The sequence below is a fragment of the Hyaena hyaena genome, unplaced genomic scaffold, assembly GCF_003009895.1.
Source record: "Hyaena hyaena isolate Hyena2069 unplaced genomic scaffold, ASM300989v1 scaffold_206, whole genome shotgun sequence".
NCBI classification, from domain to species: domain Eukaryota; kingdom Metazoa; phylum Chordata; class Mammalia; order Carnivora; family Hyaenidae; genus Hyaena; species Hyaena hyaena.
Window position 1 is genome coordinate 1,345,752 of NW_024080840.1, and position 25,889 is coordinate 1,371,640.

General features: G+C 41.3%; 1 protein-coding gene across 1 annotated transcript in view; it reads right to left on the reverse strand.

Annotated features, from left to right (window-relative positions):
* The window catches only part of GNA14 (G protein subunit alpha 14), a 199,826-nt gene that overhangs the window by 66,098 nt on the left and 107,839 nt on the right, over positions 1-25,889 (reverse strand). The window contains exon 2 of the mRNA XM_039242164.1: positions 25,199-25,383. Within this exon, the coding sequence (XP_039098095.1) occupies positions 25,199-25,383 (185 nt within the window). The remainder of the gene's footprint in view (positions 1-25,198; positions 25,384-25,889) is intronic.

Here is a 25,889-nt window from a genome sequence, read left to right on the forward strand (position 1 = left end):
TATGATCTAACTCTGAATTTTGTTTCAATGGGCTTACCCTGCTCTGGCAACAGGTGGCCAGATCTCCCTGATACTGCTGGGTGAGGACCGGAGTCCCAGCTTCCTCCTGACCTCCGGTGACCCTTTTCCACTGGGGAGAGCCTCATTTCTCTTCCCCATGTGCTCGCCACTGATACCACCCATGGGGGTGAGTGAGGGGGATCTTTTTAACTCCCTCTATTAACCATGACTTTCTGATGCTTTGACCTCTTGGTGCCTTGCTGACCCTGGAGGGACAACTTCTCCCAGGGCTAGCCAATTCCTAGAGAGAGTAAATTTAACAGGAGCACCTTTCATACACAAACCAAGCAATCCAGAGCTCGGATCCACAACCACCTCCTTTATTGGGCTCTTATACTCTAAGCCACTCTTCTTCTGCTCCTATTCCAGACGTCAGAGAACGCAGAACAAAACCTGCTGAAACTGTTCAAACTAGCCAATCCTAAGCCTGCTTACCTGGACTCACCTGTTCCTTCCTTCGCATGGAAACCATAAGAAAGGCTCTTGCCCAAGTTTTCTCCAGCTCCTTCTGCCTCCTGACCCACTGTGGTGCTTTCCATGTGGTCCTGCATGGTGGGTGCACCACGCTTCCTATTTCTAGGGAGCCGTCAGTATAACCATCGCCCTTCATGATAGTTATTTCCATGTCTGCGTGCTTTACCACACCTGATTAAAACAAATCCTGGGTACCCTTCAAACACCTTTGGGTAGCAAAGTCCCGACCCTCCACTTGCTTCCTCTGACATCAACCCGGTGTAAGAAGGAACGCTCCTCATTATCTCCCTGTGGGGATTTAAGTCCTGACTGTCTCTGAACTGTCCCAGCAAGGGAGTTTGGGCATCCTGTTATAGCCTGGTGAGGCGGACATGTAGTTCCCCTCTGGGCCTTAGTTGGCATAGGTAGGATAAGCCACAGGGTGGTTTTGTTTTTTAATGATGATTTTTGAGAGAGGGAGGGAGGGAGGGAAGAAGGGAAGGGCAGAAAGAGAGGGAGACACAGAATCCAAAGTAGGATCCAGGCTCTGAACTATCAACACACAGCCCAACACAGGGCTCAAACTCATAGACCTCAAGATGATGACCTGAGCCAAAGTTGGACACTTAACTGACTGAGCCACCCAGGAGCCCCAAGCCCCAGGTTTTTAAAAAATGTATTTGGCTGGAGTAGAGTGGCCATTGTTTAGAAGTTTTCTGTCTTGCCAGGATGCCTTTTCCTGGTCCTTTGGCCAGAGAAAGCAGGGATTTTTGTTTTTGTTTGATCTGGTCATGTTGCCAAGTTACTGGCATCTTCAACTCCAAGTCTGGAACATTTGAGGCAGTACGGAAACCCAAGAACTCCCCCCTTGGTTTTTCCTTGGGCCCTGAGGTCCCTGCCAGACTTCCTTTTCCTCTCCATTTTTCTTTTGTTTGTTTTACATATGACATCCAGGGCTTTTTGCTGTACTTAGCAGGAGGAATAGAAAAAAGGACCACTATTCCAACTTTCTGGAAGCAGAAGTCCTCATTTCATCTTAATGAACAAACTTGGCAGCACCTGTGCTAAATGCCAGTCCTCACAGGCTGACCAACTGTGCCCCGTGGGGTATGAGGAAAACCAGTCCTCATGGGTTGATCCCCAAGGAATTTTAGAGATGAAAATGCAAAAGGTAAGGAGCTCAGAAGGGAGGCACCTGACCAACCCTTTCCTACTTAATCATCGACTTCTGTACAAGTGTCAGTGATTTCAAAACCATCAACCACACTTCCCACAGAAATACAGAGAAACCGGCTAAATGAAAAAGACTTCAGGAAGTATATGCTCGTTTGCCTTTTTTTTTTTTTTTTTTATGGAATACACAATGTAATGTCTCTCTCCCATTTCCCTATTCCTCTGGACACAAGCTATGTGACTGCCTTGATTCCCAAAAATGTTCTGTGGAAATATAACAAATACCTAACTTGACTGCGTAAACACACAAAGGTATTTATGCCCCATGTTGGCCAGAAGACCAGATTCCAATGGAGAAGAAAATGGAGGGGGTGTGTATAAAAACAAGTACACAAAATCACCTCCAGTAAGACCCTATCAACCTCTCTTCTTCTTCTGGCCCCAAATCACCCATTCCAACAGGCTTCAACACCCACTTTTGTTAGGTTTCCATCTGAGAAGTGAAAATTTAAACAATTCCCATCACTGCCAACTTAAGCTCTGAGTAATGGAAACAAATCTTTTTCACCACCTTCCATCAGAAATTCTTTTCAAGGACCCTTATAAACACTATCACTTTTTTTAAAAGCCTTAAATATTTGATTGCTCACTCGAGACTATACAAACCAGATCTTCATTTCACAAGGCTTGCTCTCACGAGGAACCTGCTTCCCATAAGCCTTCAGCCCACAGGGCAACCTTGTTAAGACCACACAGAGCTCTCCTCCAAAGGCCAAGAGCCAGAAATATTTAAAAAAGGAAACGTTCCTCAGAAGATTCATTACCATGACCAAGTTTTCAGCATATTCCTAACCAAAAGAAACAGCCTGTAAAAGTATGATCTCTCTGCTTTTCTTTTTTTCAGTTGAGAAACAAGCCCATATTCCACCCACTGACTGTGTCCTCTGTTGGACAAGCTCATAGACTCTGTTGGGCTATCGGGTTCTGGCTGTCTGGCCCACTTAAAAATTATTCTCAACTAAAAAGCCCTTGATCATTTGTACTCACCCTTGCCTGAGAGGACACAGAATTAGATGTATAGATCCAAACAAGGGACTCTCAAGGGAAACTCTCCCCAACCAGGTGGGTTTCTGACAAATTTTTCATCAAGTAGCCCATGTTTGCTCTTACAGAGAGGGAGTCTGGCCAAGGTACAGTTTAATGGACAGACTAAACTTCAGAGGATAAGTAGACCCAATCTGATGAATAAGAAATATTTACAGTAAAGATCTTTTGAAAGCATAGGCCGAATAAGAAACTACTTTAATGTTTATATTTGCTATCTTTCAATCTCCTTAAATAAACTTGGCAAAGCTTCTTAGAATAACAGTAGGAATAATCAAATCTGAATCACCCCAAAGCCAAGCCAAGCCATGGTCATCTTTCTCCCTTCCCGGTTACATTTTGCACAGAGCTGCGGACCAGGGCCCACAGTGCTGTGTTCTAAATTACTGGTTTACATGGCTGACATTCATCTCCTCTTCCAACTTCTTTAAATTCTTCTAGGCAGGACTGAGTCCTAATAACTTATACTCTGAAGATACAACAAAGCGCCTAAATAAAACTCATGGATTGATTAAGTGGATGTCTGAATGAATGAATGACCAGTGAGGAATAGACTAGCAGATTTTAGGTCACACACTTTTTGCTAGTCAGAAATTTCCATATGTGACACAGGGAGAAATATTCTTCCAATAGGAAGAAAGGACTATAGAGTTACAGCAAGGCACCACCATTTTGGCAAATGTTTATATAAAACTTTTAAATCCACAGCTCATGATGAATGTATGGTGGGCTGATAAAACAAACTCCTTTCTTTTCCTTGGCCTTAGATGAAAACAGATTAGACCGGCACTAAGAGAAATATAATAAGACGTTTAGAAAATATGTAATGTTAACATCTCTTCTGAAATTTAAAATTTTCTAGTAGCCATTAAAAATATAAAAAGAGGGGTGCCTGGTTGACTCAGTTAAGCATCCAACTTCAGCTCAGATCATGATTTCATGGCTCGTGGGTTCAAGCCTCGCGTCGGGCTCTATGCTGACAGCTCAGAGCCTGGAGCCTGCTTTGGATTCTGTGTCTCTCGCTCTCTCTGCCCCTCCCCTGTTCTCTCTCTCTCTCTCAAAAATAAACAAATATTTTTAAAAATTTAAATATAAAAAGAAACAAGAAAAATTAATTTTAATAAAATCTTAATATATCCAAAACATCATTTCAACATATAAACAATGTAAAAAACTGTTGTGATAACCAACTGTACGTGAACCAGGTTTTTGAAACCCAGTGTGTATTTTATAAGTACAGCATAACCTGCTTCAACCTAACCACAGCTGAAGGACTCACCAGCCATACTGGGCTAGTGGCTCCCATATGAGACAGCAAATTTTGCGCTCACATCTGCAGCAGCTGCTTGTAGTTTGGGTTTCTAGTGTCATGAGTATTTCCTCCACCCGTCCCCTGGTTTCCTAACCATCTTCATCTTAATCCTGACATTACCAGAGTCGTTAGACTCATGTTATTTCTTTTAACTTCACCTGAAATCTTTTTCTGGAAAGTAGATAGGGCACAAAACGTCAATGAAAGGAAAAACCACAGCATGGTTTATCCCCACGTCACAGGTGAAAAGCGAGAGCTCAGATTTTTTTTTTATAATGTTTGTTTTTATTTATTTCTGAGAGAGAGAGAGAGACAGACAGACAGACAGACAGACAGTGTGAGTAGCGGAGGGTCAGAAAGAGAGGGAGACACAGAATCTGAAACAGGTTCCAGGCTCTGAGCTAGCTGTCAGCACAGAGCCCAACGCGGGGCTCGAACCCACGAACTGTGTGATCATGACCTGAACTAAAGTCGGATGCTTAACCATCCGAGCCACCCAGGCGCCCCTGGAGCTCAGATCTTGAGGCACCTCGAGTTACCCAGCTTGTAAGTCTCTGGTGGTTACTAAAAACTAGGTCTGGGGACACTTGCTCTGGAGTGTCTTCATTTTTCTGTCACCCTCTTTCAAAGGAATCGGGATACTTCACAGCAGGGAAAACAGCTTGTTCGGGAGTTACTGGAGAAAAAGAACCTCACGAGTCAGCACGCTAACCAACTCCTATACAAAAGGCCAAGTGACTGCCTGGGGTGAGAAAGAGGTTAGGTCTCCAAAGGAAGTCATTTCCCCAACTTGAAAGAGATAGTTGGTTCTCTTCCAAAGGCAGGGGAACCTTTTAAAAATAAATCAATTCCTCATTTTAAGAGCAACCATGTAGAGCATGTATGCTGGATCAAATGCCACCTCTGAGAAATGTCACCATCAAAGCCAAGCACAGCAACTGAACCCCCCAAACAGGATAAAATCTTATCAGTAATTCATAAAAAACAGCTGTCTTTCGCTCTATTTTCACTGTATTATTACATAGTAGTTTTTTGTTGAAGTAAACAAAGCATTTGGTCCAACAGACAGAACACCAGATTCTCCTTTTCTTTTTAAATGCTTCTTTTGACTCCTCTCTTCCCAATTCTTCCCTCTTATACACCTCACCCTTACTTAGTGCCTTTAGTCACATGAAAGTGTTAAATGATGAAAAAGCTCTGCCTCATTCTCTCTTCTTTCGCCCCCACCCTCTATCTCCTCAAGCTACCCCTCCTTCTCTCCTCTCTTCCCCACCGACCCCCCCACCTTTCTTCCTCTCTCTTTTGTTATCCACTGTGATCACTACCAGTACCATCATTATCTCCTCCCACCCTCCTCAGCATTAAGAAAAAAAGGAAAACAGGTCCAGAAAATGCACACGGCAATACTGAGAATCAGGAGATGGGAGTTTTATTCCTTTAGTTTTTAAAATGATTTGTGGTATTAGTGTCATAAATCAAAAATTAGGTTGTTTACTGAAGGATGGAGCAAATGAGTAAATGTGTTGGTACTTTGGGAACAGAGCTGTGACTAGCAGAGAAGCACGATGAATACAGATGGAGGTGCAGCGGGGAGAAATGTGGTGCTGCGTTTAAACTGGACATTAATGATGAGCAGGTCTGTAGATATTTGTAAGTGTGTGGATAACATTAGCATGCGTACCTGTCATTGTGTGTGTGGACGTGTGCATCTGTGACTGTATGCTTGTTTTCCTAGCTCTGTCCACGGAAAGGGTGAGCAGCACATGACAACCAATAGCAATGAGCTCACCTGGCATGTGGATCTTGGTTTACGACTACAATTCCCTGTAAATGGGGCCTGGTCTCCTTGGAGAAAGAGCTGTGTGCAAGACTGTGATACAGAAAGCCAAAGTTGACCTGAAATCTCTTGTGCCAAGGAGCAAAACAAACCCAAAACACTCAAAAGAATAATGAGGAACACGGGAGCGGCATGAAGAGGTTACCAGTGGCCTATTTCTGGCATCAGAAAGAATAGTTATGACAATTTATTGAAGTAAAAATAAGAATCTAAGAAGAGGGGTTTTTTAGTGAGAAAATATATGTGCGATTTACCATCTTAACCATTTTTCAACATACAGGTTAGTGGTATTAAGTACATTCACATTATTGGACAACTGTCACCATTTACTGTCTCCACAACGTCTTCAATTTGCAAACTGAAACTCTATACCTATTAAACGATAAGTCCATCCCCCTCCCCCAAGGCTCCAGCAACCACCATTCTACCTTCTGTCTCTATGAATCTGACCACTCTAGATACCTTACAAAAGTGGAATCATACAGTATTTGACCTTCTGTGTCTGACTTATTTCACGTGGCATAAGGTCTTCCAGGTTCAACCATGCAGTACCATGGGCCGTTCCTTTTTACTGAAGTATTTTATCATAGATACACACCATGTTTTATTCAGTCATTCATTCGTGGATAAACATGAGGGTTATTCTCGCCTTTTGATAATGTTATGAACATGAGTGTCCAAGTATCTGTTTGGGTCCTACCTCCCAATCTTTTGGATGCATACCCAGAAGCTAAATTGCTGGATCAGAGGATATTCTATGTTTAACTTTTTGAGGCCTATCATATTTTTAAAAAGAGAAAGAAGGAATTCTTTATGGAAAATTACCAGCTGCCTTGGAACTTCACTTTAAGACGCATGTGTAGTGCCAGGCTAGATTGACCAGAAACAGTACCCTACTGAGATCCTTTTCAGTCCTTGTAACTTGCCTTATGCACATTATTTAACCTCTTTAGACCTTGGTTCTCTAAACCTTGAAAAGACTTGGGTTGACCTAGAAGGTACTTGAGGGTAGTCCCATCAAGCTGTGAAATTCTATGACTCTATGATCAAAACTCTTAAGTAGAACTCAAGATGAATCTCCCTTGAAATATATTCTTACTGAGGTGACATTTTAGGGCTTCTTTTCACAGAACTTTAGATGCAATGAGTGCCTTTTTTTTTTCTTGAGAGAGAGAAAGGCAAGTGAGGGAGAGGGGCAGAGGGAGAGAGAATTTTTTTTAATGTTTTATTTATTTCTGAGAGAGAGAGAGAGACAGCGTGAGCAGGGGAGGGTCAGAGAGAGAGGGAGACACAGAATCTGAAACAGGCTCCAGGCTCTGAGCCAGCTGTCAGCACAGAGCCTGACATGGGGCTCGAACCCACGAACCATGAGATCATGACCTGAGTTGAAGCCGGCTGCTCAATCGACTGAGCCATCCAGGCGCCCCGAGGGAGAGAGAATCTTAAGCAGGTTCTGTGCTGAGCATGATCTCATGATCCTAGGATCATGACCTGAGTCAAAATTGAGAATCAGATGCTCAACGAACTGAGCCACCCAGATGCCCTGTGAGCACCTTGTTTTAATGTTAATGAAAAACCTTTAATCAAATTTATACATATCAGCCTGAACATGGTGGAAACATTCCATGGCCCTTATGCCAAATCACACTCCTCTCAGATGGGTCCCATTGTACATTTAAGGTTTGGTTCCCAGTCAGTGGCCTCTGGGCATCTCACCAAGGACCAAACCTCTATCCATGACCTAAGAAGCCCCTGGGACACCCAGGGAGACAGAGATGGAATGCTCCCTTTGGTCTAGTCTATATCAAGCTCCTAGGATATAATTAGGAGGCAGCTCACTTAACAGATGTGTAGGGAGTTATGTTGGAAAGTGTCCACGGAGAGAAAGGGGAAAAGAGTAAGGAGGCATGTTGTCTGGAGATTCTAGGATTCTAAGATTATTTGGTAAGTGATGAAGCAGTCCAGCTCTTAGAGAAAGGGGAGATGCCCTCAGAACTCGCCAAAGCAAGGGGAGGGAGCAGGCTGTCTCCACAGCAGAGCTGCCCCGTAGTGCTGAATCTCAGGCCCCTAAATCACAGGGCACAAGACATTTTCTCATCTCAAACAATTCAGTTCATTTTTTAAAAAACTTTTTTTTTAAGGTTTATTACTTATTTTTGAGACAGAGAGACACAGAGTGCAAGCAGGGGAGGGTTGGGGGGGGGAGAGAGAGAGAGAGAGAGAGAGAGAGAAAGAGAGAGAGAATCCTAAGCAGGTTCCAAGGCTCCGAGCTATCAGCACAGAGCCCAACTCGGGGTCCGAACCCACGCAGTTCATTATTTAAGGCAGGAGGGAAAGAAGGGTAAAAGAACGGTCTCAAATTGACCATAATCTTATGAAAAGCCAGAGCATCTTCATTTTGCTGTTCTCCAAGTCTAAGACATGTTCTCCAACCTTCCAGAGTTTGGAACTTAATGAAAATCTAGTCCAGTTCCCTCATTTTACAAGCAAGGAAGCAGGTTCAGTAAGGGCCTGGAACGTACCCAAGTTATCCTGCTAACGAGCCACAAAGGCGCAACCCCAATTCTTGCTTTGCTCCCCCAGATTTTATTTTTCCACCTCAAGAACATCAAAGTGTTCTTAAAGTGGCACCCAAAATGAAGACACAATGTTCATATGGGTCCCAGCCACCAGTTCATTGAAAGGTGCTGGGCATCAGACACCATTTCTCAGTAAGAGAACTTGGAGGTGCAAACTGTGTGTGCCTTTCTGGGGGAAGGGGAGAAATCATGTCTACATCCCTCTTCTTTCTCCTCGCATGTTTTTCCACCTGAATTAAACCAAACTCGTGAGCAGATCTTAGAGTCTGAACAGACTGAGGGACGGGCAAGTCAATACCGCACTTGAGATCTAATCCAGGCAGAACCCCGAAGTTAAAATGAGTCTCATCACACTACTATCAGAACATAGTCTTCAGGTTTTATTTGATTCCTCCTGACTCTCCAGCACTGGTTCAAAGGTCAATGTCATGTTCTGATTCTTTGCATTTTCAAAATAAATTTGATGTCATCTCTGGCCTGTTTACGACTCTCCTCTAAGTTAACAAGAAAATTTTAAATATTCTCCAGGCAGCTGTTTCAAATCCACTTAAGTAAGCCCTTCAATCCTCAAACTTCATTCAGTGGATGCTCCAATCCTGACATTTCCGTTTTTTAATGGCATGAACCCTTCGTGTAAATACTGATAGAGATAATACTGACAGTGTGTGAGCGAGTTGGATCCCAGCCAGGAAGAAAGAAAATTAATGAAAGTGGTCCGGAATAGAGATTTGGAAACAGAGAACCTTCCATTCATTTATTGCTTTCATAATCAAAGCTTTAATGATTACCCAAGATCTCCCACTAGACACGGCCTTAAACTACCTGTAGACGGGCATGAAGCATGTGGTTAACAGCTTTACTTGGGAAGTCAGGTCACCTGGGTTCAGTTTCCAGCTCTGATATGTAATACCTGGGCAACCTTGGGGCAATTATTTAACCCCATAAATCTCAGTCCCCATATCTTTTAAGTGCGGCAACTGAGAGTACGCACACGGAAGAACTGTTTAGGATAGAATGATACATTCTCAGTAAAGCCTGACAGAGATTCATCCAGGCTTTAGCACCCAGAAGCATACACAGCCCCCACCCATAAGGAGGAGAGGAGATGGCCTGTTCTAAGTGTGATGGCACGGGTAACATACTCAACACTCTCCCTGTGGAGGCATGTAAGCTGAGTCCTACTACTAACCTCTGCCCTTTCCTCTCTTCTGTGCTGTTAGAGGCCTGACTTGGAGGTGAAGCCTGGTGTCTGCCAGAACTAATGATGACCTTATGGGTGAATCTACTACATTCTGGGCTCAGTAGTAGAAAGCTCACGTGATTCCTTAATGAGCCACATTCTCTACTTTCAACTTTGGCACTAATATATGATATTTTAATCACCATACGCCTTACTTCTTTGTCTTATTTCCCAGTTACTTTCAAACTTGGTTAGTAAAAAGGATATGATTTATTGAGCCTCTCTTCTACCTCATAAGCAAGCCATTCTTCTCTACAGCACCATGTTTTGGACTCATGGGATTCCAAATCAGCTGCCTGGTGATTCAGCTTGAAAAGAGTCATTGCCACTGGCCTAGGTTTGACAGGCAGAGTACATCTGCAGTTCGCCAAACACATTTCAAGAGCTGCGTTGGCCAATCCCAAGCTTCCGGCACTGGATTACTGAGTCCTATGACCATGAAAGGCTTCTTGATTATCATGCAACTCAGAAGCAGTATTTCCAAATGCCAAATATTTCTTTGGAAAAGAAAAGAATGACCACACAGACTATTTGTTTCATTTTTGACCAGTATCACAATTTTAAAGCCAAGGAGGCAAAAATGAATCACAGGAAAGAAGAATCCAGTCATTTTCTGGGAAAATGTGGATATTACTCCTTGGACAAAGCTCTAACAAAGCACTGACTTTATATTATCTTCACACAGGTTTTAACATCATTTCACAATTAATGAGCCCAAAAGGGATGCAGAGATTAAACAGGACACAATTCCCAGTCTCAAAGAATCCTTAGTGTGAGGTGGAAGAGAGGCCTAATTAAAGAATTATAATGTAGTATGGGAAGTGTAAGGTATTATAGGTACAGTGGAAAGAGTGCCTGACCCAAGGAAGGATGCAAGAGAGAGGTTGCCCAAGTTTGATACAGTATTGGGTGGCTTAATCAAGGTGAATAAATGAAGTTATCTATTTATGAGAACAGAGGGAACTGGTGTCAAGATGTTCCAACAGGTGGAGAAAATTAGCAAAAACTGGCGTGGGATATGCAGGAAACCATAGTCCATTTGGGGAGACAGATAAGGCTGCAATGTATCAATGTCAAGTTCAGGAAGGGCCAGAATGTTACTCTAAGGTCACCTGCATGGGCTTATTAAAAACTCAGATTCCTTTGCTATAGTAATTAGGAGATAGGGTTTTGGCAACTGGCCGGCATCCTTGTCAGACACTGGAGCTAGCAAGGTACATACAGACAGACATGGTCCTTCATGAAGTTTCCATTCTGGAGAAGGACAAGACAGACTTGGCCAGGCAAGGAGAAAAGGGTAGAGTAGAGAGAAGAGCGTGTGTCTAGTCCAGGACTTAAAGGAATGTCATCAATACCAGGCCAAAAGAGATGAGGTCACTGTGGTTGGGTCTGAATGAACAAGCATCAGAGCAGCAGATGTTGCTGCCACCAACAGCCATAATGCTAGTTTAATTTAAAAAAAAAAAAAAAAAAAAAGTCTGTTCTGGGATTCCCAGGTGTCTCAGTTGGTTAAAGCATCCAACTCCAGCTCAGGTCATGATCTCATGGTTCACAAGTTCGAGTCCCATGTCGGGCTCTGTGCTGACAGCTCAGAGCTTGGAGCCTGCTTTGGATTCTGTGTCTCCCTCTCTCTCTGCCCTTCCCCTGCTTGTGTTCTGTATCACTCTGTCTCTCAAAAATAAACAAACATTTTTTTAAGAGTCTGATCTGTATTAATGGGTGGATTTTTTTAAATACTAAAACTATGAAGTAACAAGTTGAAATGTCTGGTGTCATCCATGTGGAATTTTAGAAATCAGGTTTTTGTTTTGTTTTGGCACCATTCTTGAGAGCTAGAGGAAACAGACATGAACACAGCACTGCATCTGAGGAACTCAGAGTGATCTGGGACAGACAAGCCTGTAACAGCCTCACACCAGGGGGAGAGAGGCATGCACTTACCAAGGCCTGTGGTCCATGCCCTGGGAGCTTGGCGGAATCACTGAGGACTTAAAGGCCACTGGGAAACCTTCACTCAGGGGACCGTACTTCAAGAGAAACAGACCATTAAATCCTTGAAAACCTAGGATTCTAAACTAGTAGTCCATTTCGTGTTCTCTTGGGCCCAACTTTCATTGAGAGAGTATTTGTAGCTGGTGCCATTCATTTACTTGATGGAACAAATATGCATCAGGTGCCTACTACTGGGAGCTGGGCCCTTGCTTCTGAGTTTCCTGGGGGGAAAGGACAATTAGGCATTATCAGCCATTCACATTAACATCTAGTGGCAGAAATACCATGAAACAAGGAAGCAAAACTATCATAAGCAGTTTTTCATAACAAAATTGAGGGAGGGTAATAGTGAGAAGGGTCATTTGTGGCCAAATAGAGAAAATAAAAGCAAACCATTCTAGTTGCTGTAATGCTGGCCTGTCACTTATAGATATAAAGTTGAAGAGCATAATTTCAAAGGATAAACTCTTAGTTTCCCTTAAAACAAAGCCTATTGTCTGGAGAGACTCAGACATTTGGACAACCAGAACCGGCCACCCGACTGCTCCAGCCTGGACCTTTCTCATTGAGTGAGGGAGTGAAGAAATCACCAGAAGTAGCATTGTTTGTTATGGAAGATTCTTTCTCCAATCCTTTAAGCTGGTCATTAAAAACATTTTTTTAAGGAATTAAGCAACTTAAAAGGTATTTTGTGACTTCTGCCTCATCCTTCTTCCTTTCTGACCTACAATTTGTGTGCGGGATGATGTCCACAGATGTCCTCATGGTAATACATGAGAGCAGAGGGACATGTGGATGCCAGCATGTGCAGGAAGGAGAGCCATTCGTTCCTTCATTTCTTCAAAAATAAGGACTAAAAGTATAAACCGTGGTATTATCCTCAGGAAGGCAGTGAGAACCTAGCTGCAAACCACACACATTCTGGAACACAGATTTCCTTATTTCAAGGCTGGTATATGTGTCTTTCCGGTACTTTTTATTGTATCTGAAAAAAAAAAAAACTCCTATATTATATGAAATAAAACAGCCTATGTTGACATATAATATCATATTCAGTGAGGGTGCAAATAAAAACAGAAATGGAGGAGAAATAAGAACCAATACCACAAAAATACAAAAGATTATAAGAGAATATTATAAAACGTTATATACCAACAAATTGGACAACTTGGAAGAAATGAATACATTTCTAAAAACAACTAACCTTCCAAAACTGAATCCAGAAGAAATAGAAAATTTGAACAGAGTGATTCCTAGCAATAAAATTGAATCAGATATCAAAAAACCAAAAAAAACTCCCAACATACAGAAGTCCAGAACCAGATGGCTTTATAGGTAAATTCTACCAAACATTTAAAGAAAAGTTCATTGTTATTCTCAAACTATTCCAAAAAAAGAAGAGGAAGGAAAGCTTTCAAGTTCATTCTATTATTAGCATTACTCCAATACCACTACCAAATAAAGACACTACAAAAAAGAGAAATCTACTGACCAACATCTCTGATGAACCCAGGCATAAAAATCCTCAACAAAACACTAGCAAACAAAATCCAATAATACATTTTTAAAAAATCATCACCATGATTAAATGGGATTTATTCCAGGGTCGCAAGAGTGATTCAATATTCACAAATCCAACATGCTAGATCACATTAACAGGGAAAAGGGTAAAAACCATATGATCATCTTAACAGATGCAGAAAAAGCATGTGACAAAGTACCACATCCATTCATAATAAAAACGCTCAATAAAGTAGGGTTAGAGGGAACATACTTCAACATAATAAAAGGCCGTATATTAAAAACCTACAGCTAACATGATACTCAATTGTAAAAAACTGAGAGCTTTTCCTCTAAGGTTAGGAAAAAGACAACAATGTCCACTCTCATCACTTTTATTCAACATACAACTGGAAGTTCTAGCTTTAGCAATCAGACAAGGAAAAGAAACAAAATGAATCCAAATTGGTAAGGAAGAAGTATTTGCAGATGATATGATACTATATATAGAAAACCCTATAAGTCTCCACCCAAAAACTACTAAAACTGATAAATGAATTTAGTAAAGTTGCAGGACACAAAATTAATATAGAGAAATCTGTTGCATTTCTAAATACCAGTAATATTAGAAAGAGAAGTAGTAGAAAGAGAAATTAAGAAAACAATCCTATTTACAAATTCACCAAAAACAATAAAATACCTAGGACTAAACTTAACCAAGGATGTGAAAGACCTGTACTCTGAAAACTATAAAACACTGATGGAAGAAGCTGAAGAGGACACAAATGGAAATGCATCTCATGCTCATGGAATGGAAGAACCAATACTGTTAAAATGTCCATAACACCCAAAGCAATGTACAGATTTAATGCATTCCCTCTAAAAAATACCATTTTCCACAGAACTAGAACAAATAATTCTACAACTTGTATGGAACCACAAAGGACCCCAAATAGCTAAAGCAATCCTGAAAAAGAACAAAGATGGGGGTGTCACAATCCTAGATTTCAAGATATACTACAAAGACATAGTAATCAAAACAGTGTGATACTGACACCATAAAAGATACATAGATCAAGTAAACAGAATAGAGATCCCAGAAGTATACCCATGCTTATATGGTCAATTAATCTATGACAAAGGAGGAAAGAATGTATAATGGGAAAAGACAGTCTAGTCTCTTCAACAAATGACTGAGAAAACTGAACAGCTATTGTTGGAAAAAAAATGGACCACTTTCTAACACCATACACAAAAATAAGCTCAAAATGGACTGAAGACCTAAATATGAGACCTGAAACTATAAAAATCCTAGGAAAAAAAATGTAGGCAGTAATCTCTTTGACATCAGCCACTGCAACCATTTTCTAGACAGGTCTCCTCTGGCAAGGGAAACAAATATAAAATTCAACCACTGGAACTATATCAAAATAAAAGGCTTTTACACAACAAAGAAAACATGAACAAAACAAAAAGGCAACCTACTGAATAGGAGAAGCTATTTTTAAATGATGTATCTGATAAGGGGCTAATACCCAAAATATATAAAGAACTAATACAACTCAATGCCAATGGAACCCCAAATAATTCCATTTAAAAATGGCCAGAAGACTAGAATAGACATTTTTCTAAAGAAGACCTACAGATGACCAACAGACACAAGAAAAGATGCCCAACATGATTAATCATTAGGGAAATGCAAATCAAAACCAAGATGAGAATATTACCTCACATCTTTCAGAATGGCTAAAATTAAAAAAAAAAAAAAAAACAGAAGAAATAACAACTGTTATTGAGGATGTGGAAAAAGGAACATTTATGCACTGTTGGTGGAGATACAAATTAGTGCAGCTACTGTGGAAAACAGTATGGAGAGTCCTCAAAAAATTAAAATTAGAACTACCATATGATCCAGTAATTCCACTACTGGGTATTTACCCAAAGAAACACACACACACACACACACACACACACCAGGGAATATTACTCAGCCATTAAAAAGAATGAATGTTGCCATTTCCAACAACATGGACAAACCTACAGGGTATAATGCTAAATGAAATAAGTCATTTAGCAAAAGACAAATACCTTATGATTTCCTTTTATGGAATTTAAGAAACAAATCAACAAAGAACAAAAGACATAAAAACAAACTCCTAAACACAGACAATCAACTAGTGGTTGTGGAGCGTCGTGAAACAAGGTCGTGGAAAGGAACGTGAAACAAAGGGGATTAAGAATACGTTTCCAGAGGCACCTGGGTGGCTCAGTTGGTTAAGCGTCCAACTTTGGCCAGGTCATGATCTCGCAGTTCTTGAGTTCAAGCCCCACATCAGGCTCTGTGCTAACAACTAAGAGCCTGTTTCAGATTCTGTGTCTCCCTCTTCCTCTGCCCCTTGCCTGCTCACACTCTGTCTCTCATTCTCTCTCTCTCTCTCTCTCAAATGTAAACATTAAAAATTTTTTTAAGAAAAGAATACATTTCCCTTTTGTTTGTTTATTTACTTTGAGAGAGGCAGAGACAGTATGAGCAGAGGAAAAAAGAGAGAATCCCAAGCAGGCTTCTATATTTTGGCTCATATAAATAATGCTGCCATAAACATAGGGGGTGCATGTATCTTTTCAAATTAGTGTTTCTTTTTCTTTGGGTAAATACCCAGTAGTGGAATTACTGGATCATATGGTAGTTCTATTTTTAATTTTTTGAGGACTCTCCATACTCTTTCCAAGGTGGCTGCACTAATCTGCATCTCCATCACGTTGCCAGTGCAGAGCCAGACGCAGGGCTTGAACTCATGAAATTGTTAAGATCATGACCTGAGCCAAAATCAAGAGTCTGACGCTTAACCAACTGAGCCACCCAGGCGCCCAAAGAATACACTTACCTTGATGAGCACTGAGTAATGCACAGAATTGCTGAAACCTATTGTATACCTGCCAATTATATAACACTGTGTGTTAGCTGTACCTCAAAAATAATTATACTTTGATATACAGTCTCATTAACTAGGAAGTTAGTAAAAGAATAAAGGTTTTTTTTTTTTAACTTTGGTGAAAAAAGTAACACATTGAAGACATAGCAGAATATGATTTTTTGCTTTTGAAGGTAGGTTACCCATATATTTTGTATTATCAATAAGAGCCAACATTGTCCTCAGCTGAGGAAAGAAAGACAAACACTGAGAGTTTTGGTGATCTGCCCAAAGCTATTAAGGATGTAAATGACAGGCAGGGCAGGAATTCAACTTTATGTCAGCTATTGTCTCATTCCAGTATGCCAAGAGCAAACCTGACCTTGGAAAGAAAGATTTTTTTGTTTGGGGTAATTATGAACATTGTTAGGACTCTACACCCCCACTAATCCAAATCATGATGATCAAGGTGATAATAAACTCTCAAGTGAGGCCTCCACACAACTCAACAGGGAAGGTATTCCAGGTCAACAGAAAGCAGAGATAGGGCAGAAGTTCTGGGCCCTGGGGAAAAAGGAGAGTCACTGCTCAACCACCATGGTCTCCCACACATGCAGCCAGTATAAAAGAAAGGGAGGAAACACGGAGGCACTTGAACTATAATCAGCATCATTCCTATCCTCTTTGACCTGCTTGCAACTAAGGCCACCTCGATTATTTAAGTGATTAAAAAACTAGAAGTTATTTTCTCTAGATTTTTTGGAGAAGTCCTCTTTCTAACCTTAATAAATTAAATACTCACACATAAAAGCAAATAATTTCCCAACCAGATCCTATTCATGGCCAAGTTAAATGTACCCACTTCTTTACCTGTAATTACAGATAGAAAGTTCCAAAATATTTTAGGATGTGATTTAGGCAAAACACAAAGTTTCTGTGAAGTTATTTTACGTGCCCCTAGATCATTTTCAATTAAGCCCAACAGAGTGTTAGGTGTCAAAAATCAAGAGGAAGTACATGATATGCAATGTCTCAAAGCGGCCTGAAAACTTCTGAGCTTTCAAAAACAAGTGTAAATAATAATAATTAAAAAAAAAAAGCCAACTGTTCTGGCTTCCAAGGAATATGGTTTTTACTTTAAAGGTATGCTTAGTGCTAAACACAGCTATGCACCTGCATGCACATGTGTGCACACACATGCAACCTTTTAACAATTTGTTTCTGTTGGACTCATTACTGTATTCCATTTGAGTCCCCCTATCCCCAGTAAAAGCTTTTAATACAGAGAAGAAGCTTTCTAAAATGTTTTACCTAGGATAACATGCAGAGCTTGTTAACCAGTTAATAAGAAAATCTATGTCTAAACTAAAAAAAAAAATACCAGATGAATATGTGCCTCCCTTGGCAGGACTCCAATAAAAAACCCAGGGGGGAATTTACGTCTTGGCACAGGTTTATGGCATTCATTCATCAGTGGGGTACCTGGCCATTCAGAGAAGCCAGGCCTAAGGGCACGCCCCCGTACCAGTCACCTCTACCATCAGAAAATGTGGATGTAGCTCTGCCTAAAGAAGAAACAAATATTGAGGGGCTTTAGATATCAGGAGAATTCAGCATTACTGAAGATCATTCTAGCTTCTGTTAAAGAGTTTGGATCATGAGGGTGTTCCCTTTATTTTTTAGAATGAAAACAAAGTTGGGTGCAACTCAAAAGACTCCAGGCAAATATTTCACACATGTTGGATGGATGATGTTCAAATAGACTGATGGTCATGTTAGTTTCAGGATTGTTTGTAACAGTTGAGATTTACCCTTTTCAGGAGATTTTTAAAGGCATTTCTTGGGATGTGGTAGGTTCACACCTTGCCTTGAGTAAGGGAAGGAAAGACCATTTCAATGGTCAAATCAATCTGATTACTCCTCATTGACACCAAATCCTCCTCATCTTCCAAGTCAGGCTCAATGGGTAGTGGCGGGGCGGGGGGGCGGGGGGGGGGGGGGAGGGGGAGGGTGCATTAGGGAAGGGAGGCTGTGGTAGAGAGGTGGGGGGTGGTCAGATTCACTTGTGATGGTGAAACCCAGTTCTTACTCCATCTTATTCCATCTTTCTTAGTTTCCAGACTCTTAACATTTCATGCTCTGATGATAGCAATTTTCACACTGAAGTCAACATTGATTAATCAGAGAACTATTGGCATAAATGCAAAACTCCAGCTCAGGATATTGGAGGAGAGTTTCTTGTTGTGACACTAGCTAGAACTCCAAGTTCTTGGTAAGGAGAAAAATGTACCACACAATTTTTAATATCCAATGGGACAAATAAAGAAAGAGACCGAATTTAACATCTGCCAGAGAACCAGTGACCCTGGGCTGCAGCCAAAGTCCAAACACTGGCCTCCCTGTTCCCAGAAGCTCGTACAGAAGCTGACTTTTCAAACTGGATGAGGAAGTGGGACTGAAAAATATATTTAAACAGATGTTTTAAAAATTAGAAAATAAGAGGGTCTTAAAATATTTCAAACCCTGAGAAACTCTTCTATAAAAAAGTGGCATAAATTGACCATTTTCACTTGACTATGCCTGACTTCCTCACATGAGTCTTTAATAGACCCTTCTGGAACCTCAGCCACTTGCCTTCTGAGAATAAAGTTAAGCTGGCAGAGCTATATACACACAGATATGAACCATTATCAAAGCTCCTTTTGGTGTTAAAAAAAATGTAATGTCCTGTGACCATGCCCCATAAATACTACACTTCACTGCTTTAATGTGAAGTTGGATTTTTTTATTTAAATAAAATTCTGAGAGAGAGAGAACAAGAGCATGCATGGGAGCAGGGGAAGGACAGAGAGAGGTGAGAGACAGAATCCCAAGCAGACTCTGAGCTGTCAGAGCAGAGCCCAATGTGGGGCTTGACCCCAAGAACTGTGAGATCATGACTGGAGCTGAAATCAAGAGTTGGATGCTCAACCAACTGAGCCACCGAGGCACCCTGAAGTAGGGTATTTGATATTTCAGTTGTATACCTGGTGAGCAACCATCTCACTAAATACAAGTACCTATTAATGATGAGTAAAAAAATTTAATCATTTAATTTCCTAGTGTAATATCTCCACTTACAACATTCCAAGGTATTTTTTTACTACAAACAGTATCTATACCTTGGACATATTATCAACCTAGCCGGCATCCCGGATTCTGTCCTCATCAAAAAAGAAATAATTTCTGTATAATAACAGGAAAAGAAGGATAAGAAAGTACCAGTAGCAGAACCCCCAGAGAATAAGATGTAGCTCCTCCTTCTCCATATCCCCAGAAGATCCCAGTATGAGGCGGTGCTCTGCCCCTTCAAATCTCAAAGGAAACAAACACAGAGCCTGCCCTGAAATAAAATACGTCACCCGGAGATGCTACCATCACAAAACTCATCAAGGTGGCCTGGCTCAGCTGAACAAAACAAACATCCTCAGTGCCGGCCATTCAATTTACTTTTGGGTGGAGATTAATTGGGTCATTCCATGGCATAGATTACCAGAAGCTTCCTTCCCCATTCTGGAAAGATTGATAGGAAAGCATAACCCAGGTTGGACACCTCAATTAATGTTAAGGTACTTATAGCAGTGGTTCTCAATGTTGGGTGCCTAACAAGAAGCACTGGGGAAGCTTCCAAAAGTCCACCTAAAAGCTCATGCTGCATTCCAAGAATATTCAGTTTTGACTCTCTGGGGAAGGTACCCCAGCAGCAAAGCCCCCCAGATGATTCCAATGTACAGCTGAGATTGAGAAAGACTGTTTCCAACATCCCAAGAAACCCAGCAGCCATGAGAGGGGGATGTGGATGCCCAAACCCAAGACACTGCAGGGAACAGGTGACAGTCATCCTGTTACCCAAATGCAGGACCCGCTGAACTTCAAACATAACTACCAGAGGTCTTGTCGGTCAATTCAACGCCCCTCCCCCGCCTCCAGTTCCGCCATCGGCTGTGGTTGTCAGGATGGCCGAAGCCCATCTTCTCAACTGAACCCTGGAATTCAGCAAAAGTAACCAATGGACCAGTAAGATGCTTTTTGAAGGGAATTTCAGACCTCACAGGTTTAGAAACAGTAATTAGGTTCTCAGAGTTGGATGGCAGGCAAAACAGTCCTCTTCTTGCTTAACTATTAACTCTCCTTTTTAAAAATGTTGTTTTTGTTTTGTGATGAGCCCTTGCAATTAGCTGTGCATAATGACACGCAAATAGGAGGTGACCCCAGTGTCGGGAAGAGCGCCCACAGACAGGAGGGCCAGGAAGAAGCCGGTGCCACCTGCCGAAGAGCCTTCAGACCTCACTCTTTTCTCCAGGAATCTTTGACTATAGAGCAAAAAGGCTTTTGAGAAGCTAGGCAGAGCAGTCCTTTCTTGGGAAATGCCCAGTCTGAGTCATCCATACAGATTCTGCAGAACCTTTAGAAGGATAAAAAGCAATGTATTTCCTTCACTGCAGGACAAGCCTAGAATGAGAATTTCCCAAGTTGGACTCACTACAAAGAGCAAAAACAAATATGAAGCTCCTCTGGCTTCAGTGAAATCATCAATAGTAAACATGAGTTCGAAGTGGACTCCAATTTAGGAGCCATGCCAATGAGCTATTGCCTTTGTAGTATTTATTCAAGAAGCCATAAATTCTACTATGTGCTCATATGACACTCCTGAGAGACATTCATGAAAATTAAGGCCTAACAACACAGTGAGCAAACACCTATGAATCATTTCTTTAAAAAAATAAAAGGCAAAGTATAAGAAAATAATCTTCCAGGCCATATATCTTAATTGAAAAACCATGTTGGTTAACAACCAAAAGCTCAACTGAACTTCTGATAAATTTCCTTTCTCAAGCAGCCTGTCAGGTAACAGGCAAAGATTTTTAACAACCTCGCTGAGAAATGAAATCACTAACATTTAAAACAAGACGCTCTAAATCAGTTAAGTCTCTTCTACATACTTTTAAGAAAGTGTTCCCATTACGGAAAAAAACAAAATAATGGAATTCAACAGTCCCTAAGAAGCAGCAAGGAAAGGACTGCACGTTTGTGAAATTAAAAGTTACCTAAAGTTTTATTCCTCTTCCTCCTAATTAATCCTTTGTTTCAAGTGGTGCAAGGCTTGGTAGAGAAAACATGTATCATGCTTTTCTTTAAGTTTTTATTTATTTGTTTTGAGACAAAGACAGCAAGAGTGGGGGAGGGGCAGAAAGAGAGGGAAACAGAATCTCAAGCTGAACCACAAGCGCAGAGCCAGATGTGAGGCTGGAAACCATCAAACTGAGATCATGACCTGAGCTGAAGTCAGATCCTTAACAGACTGAGCCACCTAGGCGACCCCATGCTTCTTGAAGTTATTAGTTAATATTATGGACTCTCATCATTTTATCATTTTATGATCTGAGGATGGTACTTTGTTACAGTTTCACATTTGGAATCAGGATTAGCCCACAGGAAAAAATTATATGGAAAACAATGGCTGAGGAATGGATAAACATGACCTAAACAAATAATAGAAGAAATAATAAGTCCACTTTTGGTTTTTGAAGATGCCCCAGGAATAATCTTACATTTCTGTAGCACCATTTCATTTGTAAAGCACTTCCTTTTGCTCATGTTGGCTTATGAAATAGAAAGAGCATGTGTTTTTGTCCACATTTACCATTTGGGGAAATGCAAAGCCACGGAGGTTATATGTCCTCCCCTAAGATGGGGTGTGGGGAGCCACAGCCTGTGGATGAAATCCACTTGTGGCTTGTTTTTATATGATCCATGAGTTAAGAACTGCATTTATATTTTTGAAGTAAGGTTTCCAAGTGAGCCTACTCCTTTGTTGACACCTCTCCTATGGGTGATTTTGCACAACAGCAGAGCAGAAAAGAGACTATACAGCCCTGAAAGCCAAAAATATTTACTCTCTGGCCCTTTACAGAAAAGGACTGCTGGCTCCTGCCCCAAACCCACAGGAGAGCCACAAAGAGAGCCCAGATTTTTGGGAACCAACTACCGGTGTTGTTTCTACTCAATCTTATGCCTCTTTGTAAAGTCTGTGATTCATCCCAGGCCTTTGTTTGAGGGATGAGAGAAATTTATGAAGCACAAATGTAGGTACTTGAAATAGAAAGAAGGCATTGAGAAGGGAGCCAGATACAACAAATGAAGAGGAGATAGGGGAGGAATTTGGCCCCAGCAGAGACCACATCCAGAGTCTCACCTGATTTGGAGGAATTAAGTGCTGAGATTTGAAACCTTTTCAGCTGAGGTTGCAGTTAGATTTGAGACTTCAAGTTCATGCTGGAGTGGGTTCACTTTGGAGGGTACTGGAACAGCAATAATATATTTTACATATGGGACTAACATAAATGGGAGATAGAGAGAAGACTGTACTGAGTTGAATAATATCCCCCTTGAAATTCATGTAAACCCCAAACTTCTCAGAAAGTAACTTTTTTGGAAATCTTTGTAGGCAGGATCTAGTTCTGCTGAGGTCACGCTTGGGATAAGGATGGGCCCTAATCCAGTGACTGGCATCCTTATAAGAAAAGGGAAATTGGGACTCAAAGAGGAGAATGCCATGGGAACAGATTCACACAGGGAGGAACTGTGTGTGAGGACAGGCAGGACCTCGAGTGACATGTTTACAAGCCCAAAGTTTCCAAGGATATCCAGCACCGCCAAAAGCTAGGAGAGAAGCATGAAACCCAGGCTTCCTCAGAGCCTCCAGGTAGAACCAAATCAACGATGACTTCAGACTTCTAGCCTCCAGAACCAGGAAAGCATATATTTCCGTTTTAAGCCATCCTGTTCAAGGGACTTTGTTACAGCAGCCCTGGGAACCTAATGCAGATTAGTGGTCAAGTGGACGTGGCCTTATGAAGAATTAAGACCAAGAGAGAAAGAGGAAGTGGTGGAATGCCAAACCCCATAAAAATGTTTTGGTTTGAAACATAAAGTTACAGTACTTCTGGAAGACCTTGAGGGAAAAATGAAACAAAACCGAAACCCAGAGAGCCTGATTTTTCAATCTGATTGGGTTTTACAAACACACGTTGCCAAGGTAAATAGAACGAACTTACACTTGAGCTTTTTCTTCCCAGTAGACCTGTTCACAAGTTCATCCCTTAAATTCCAGGCTTTCCCCCATCACCGTACCATGAACGGGAAACAAAATGCATTTTACAACAAAGGAAAATGGATTAACTAAAATCTTCACAAGGACATTCCTGACATACTTCTTTTTTCAAATAACTTTAATTTCCACAGATGATCTCATTTTTAAAATCCCTCGTACAGTGGATCCTTGAACAGTGTGAGAGTTGGGACATCTGCCCCTAAGCAGTCAAAAATCTCCATATAACTTCTGACTTCCCCAAAACTTAACTACTAATAGACTGCTGTTGTCCAGAACTTACTGATAAGATAAGCAGTTGATTAACACATATTTTGTATGTTACACACTGTCTTCATACAATAAAGAAGCTAGAGGAAATGTTAAGAAAATCATAAGAGAAAATACATTTATAATACTACATTTGTTGAAAAAATCTGCATGTATGTGGGCTTGCACTGTTTAAACTTGTGCTGTTCAAGGGTCAACTGGATAAGTGATAAAAAAAATAATTGTACACTTTGAATCAGATACAGTACATGTACTCAAAACCAATGTATCATGGAATCATCACAGTCACCTCTAAAAGCTCCTAGTGCCTCAGTATGTATCTCTTACATTGCTTGGCACTAGATACACTAAAGGCTAATTCTTCACCCCACCCCCACCGACACACATTTTTTCAGCCTAACATTCTTGAAGGTTGAAGCAAGATACATGCCTTCATTTCTTCAAAAGTGCAAGGAAATGGTGGTAAAGACATGAGGTTGCAGACACTGCATAAAGTCAAATCAAAAACCGGTGGGTGCTACGTTCCTACGTGACTAGGTCACTGAGTGATAAAAATTTAGATCGATTACTTTGAAACTCTTTGTATATCATCTATAAAATATACATGAACATAGGTGCTACAAGTTGGTGTAAAACTTGTTTGTGATGGTCGTTGGGGCCCACCCTAAAGCCCAAGCCATGCTGGCATTGTAGCAGCTACATTCATTTTAGCAGGCCCACAAAAGTCTCATCTTAGAATTTTCCTTTATCGATGTCATGTTGTATCTTAGTATTAATTATTTTATTCATTTATTTTTATTTATTTTAAGTAGGCTTCACACCCAGGGTGGAGCCCAACCTTGGGCCTTGAAATCATGACCTTAGATCAAGACCTGAACTGAGATCAAGAGCTGGACACTGAACTGACTGGGCCACCCTGGTGTCTCCCTTGGTATCAATTATTTTAAATAAACTATTTCTAATCTAGATTCTTAATGAATTCAGATATAGTGTTTGGCAATGGATTTGTATTCTAATATATCATATAAAATTTTATCTGCCTCCTCCTCCCACATTCATGGTTCATTATTTTATTTTCCTATGGTTTTAAACATAATTGTATCTTAAATAACCAGTGTTGATAGCAAAACAAATGCCAGCTTGAAACCAGTAATTTATGAGAGCCCATGGCTAGTTGGGCCATAAGCATCACTCTCCTCAACTATCACTTAGCTCCTACAATAAAGAAAGAAACCCCACCAATTGCTCTGAGAAGTCTACAGGGCATTTATCCTACTTCCTAAGACTGGGAATTCTGGGAAAGTCAGCCATTGTAAGCCCAAGATCTCTACTGTGCCAGTGAAGAAATTAATGGGTTACCTTTTCCCTGCACCTGAATAAAGTAACGTGAATGCCCGTATTGCTGAATCCCAGAGCACTGGGGAGCACCACAGTAACGCCATGATAGAAATCCTGCAGCTACCAAAGTTCATCACACTCCTCTAGAGTCTGAGCCCCAGATCTTCTTTGGCCTCTGACCAAAGCGCTCTGTAAATTTTTTGTCCAAAGACATATATGCTCTCTAGAAAAGGAACACATGCATCCACAAATAGGGCCAACACCCCTGCGGCGCTTACCTTATTCTGCTCACACACATACTGTATCCTCAGGGTGTCCATGGCTCTGATCATGGATTGCATGGCGGTGAATATGTTTTGGTAAACCAGCTTTGTGAAGCCCTTCCTGTCTTCATCGCTGTAGCCAGACCCATGGATGATCCTCATTTGCTTGATAAAGGTGCTTTTGCCACTTTCACCGGTTCCTGGTAAGACAACACAAGGGGAGGAGGGAGTCAGCAGTCTTCTAAAGGAACGCACTGGGAAAGAGAGGACCTCCTGGCTCTGCTGGTTTGTATGATGATGATCAGGGGTGACTGGGTCAACTTGGAAAGGGCCTGCCAGTAGTAGTATCCTAGAGCCCAGTGGAGGTGTCCCTATTCTGTACCCCGTGCTTTAGAAGGCCTGATGTACCTCCACCTCCACCTCAGCATCCTCCCTCCATCCTCCTCCTCTCTCTCTTTTTTAAATTTTTTAATGTTTTTATTTCTAGGAGAGAGAGCGGGGGGGGGGCAGCGTGAGCAGGGGAGGGTCAGAGAGAGAGGGAGTCACAGACTCTGAAACAGGCTCCAGGCTCTGAGCTGGCAGTCAGCACAGAGCCCGACGCGGGGCTCAAACCCACGAACTGCGAGATCATGACCTAAGCGAAAGTCGGACGCTTAACCGACTAAGCCACCCAGGCACCCCTCCTCTCTCCCTCTCGCTCTCTCTC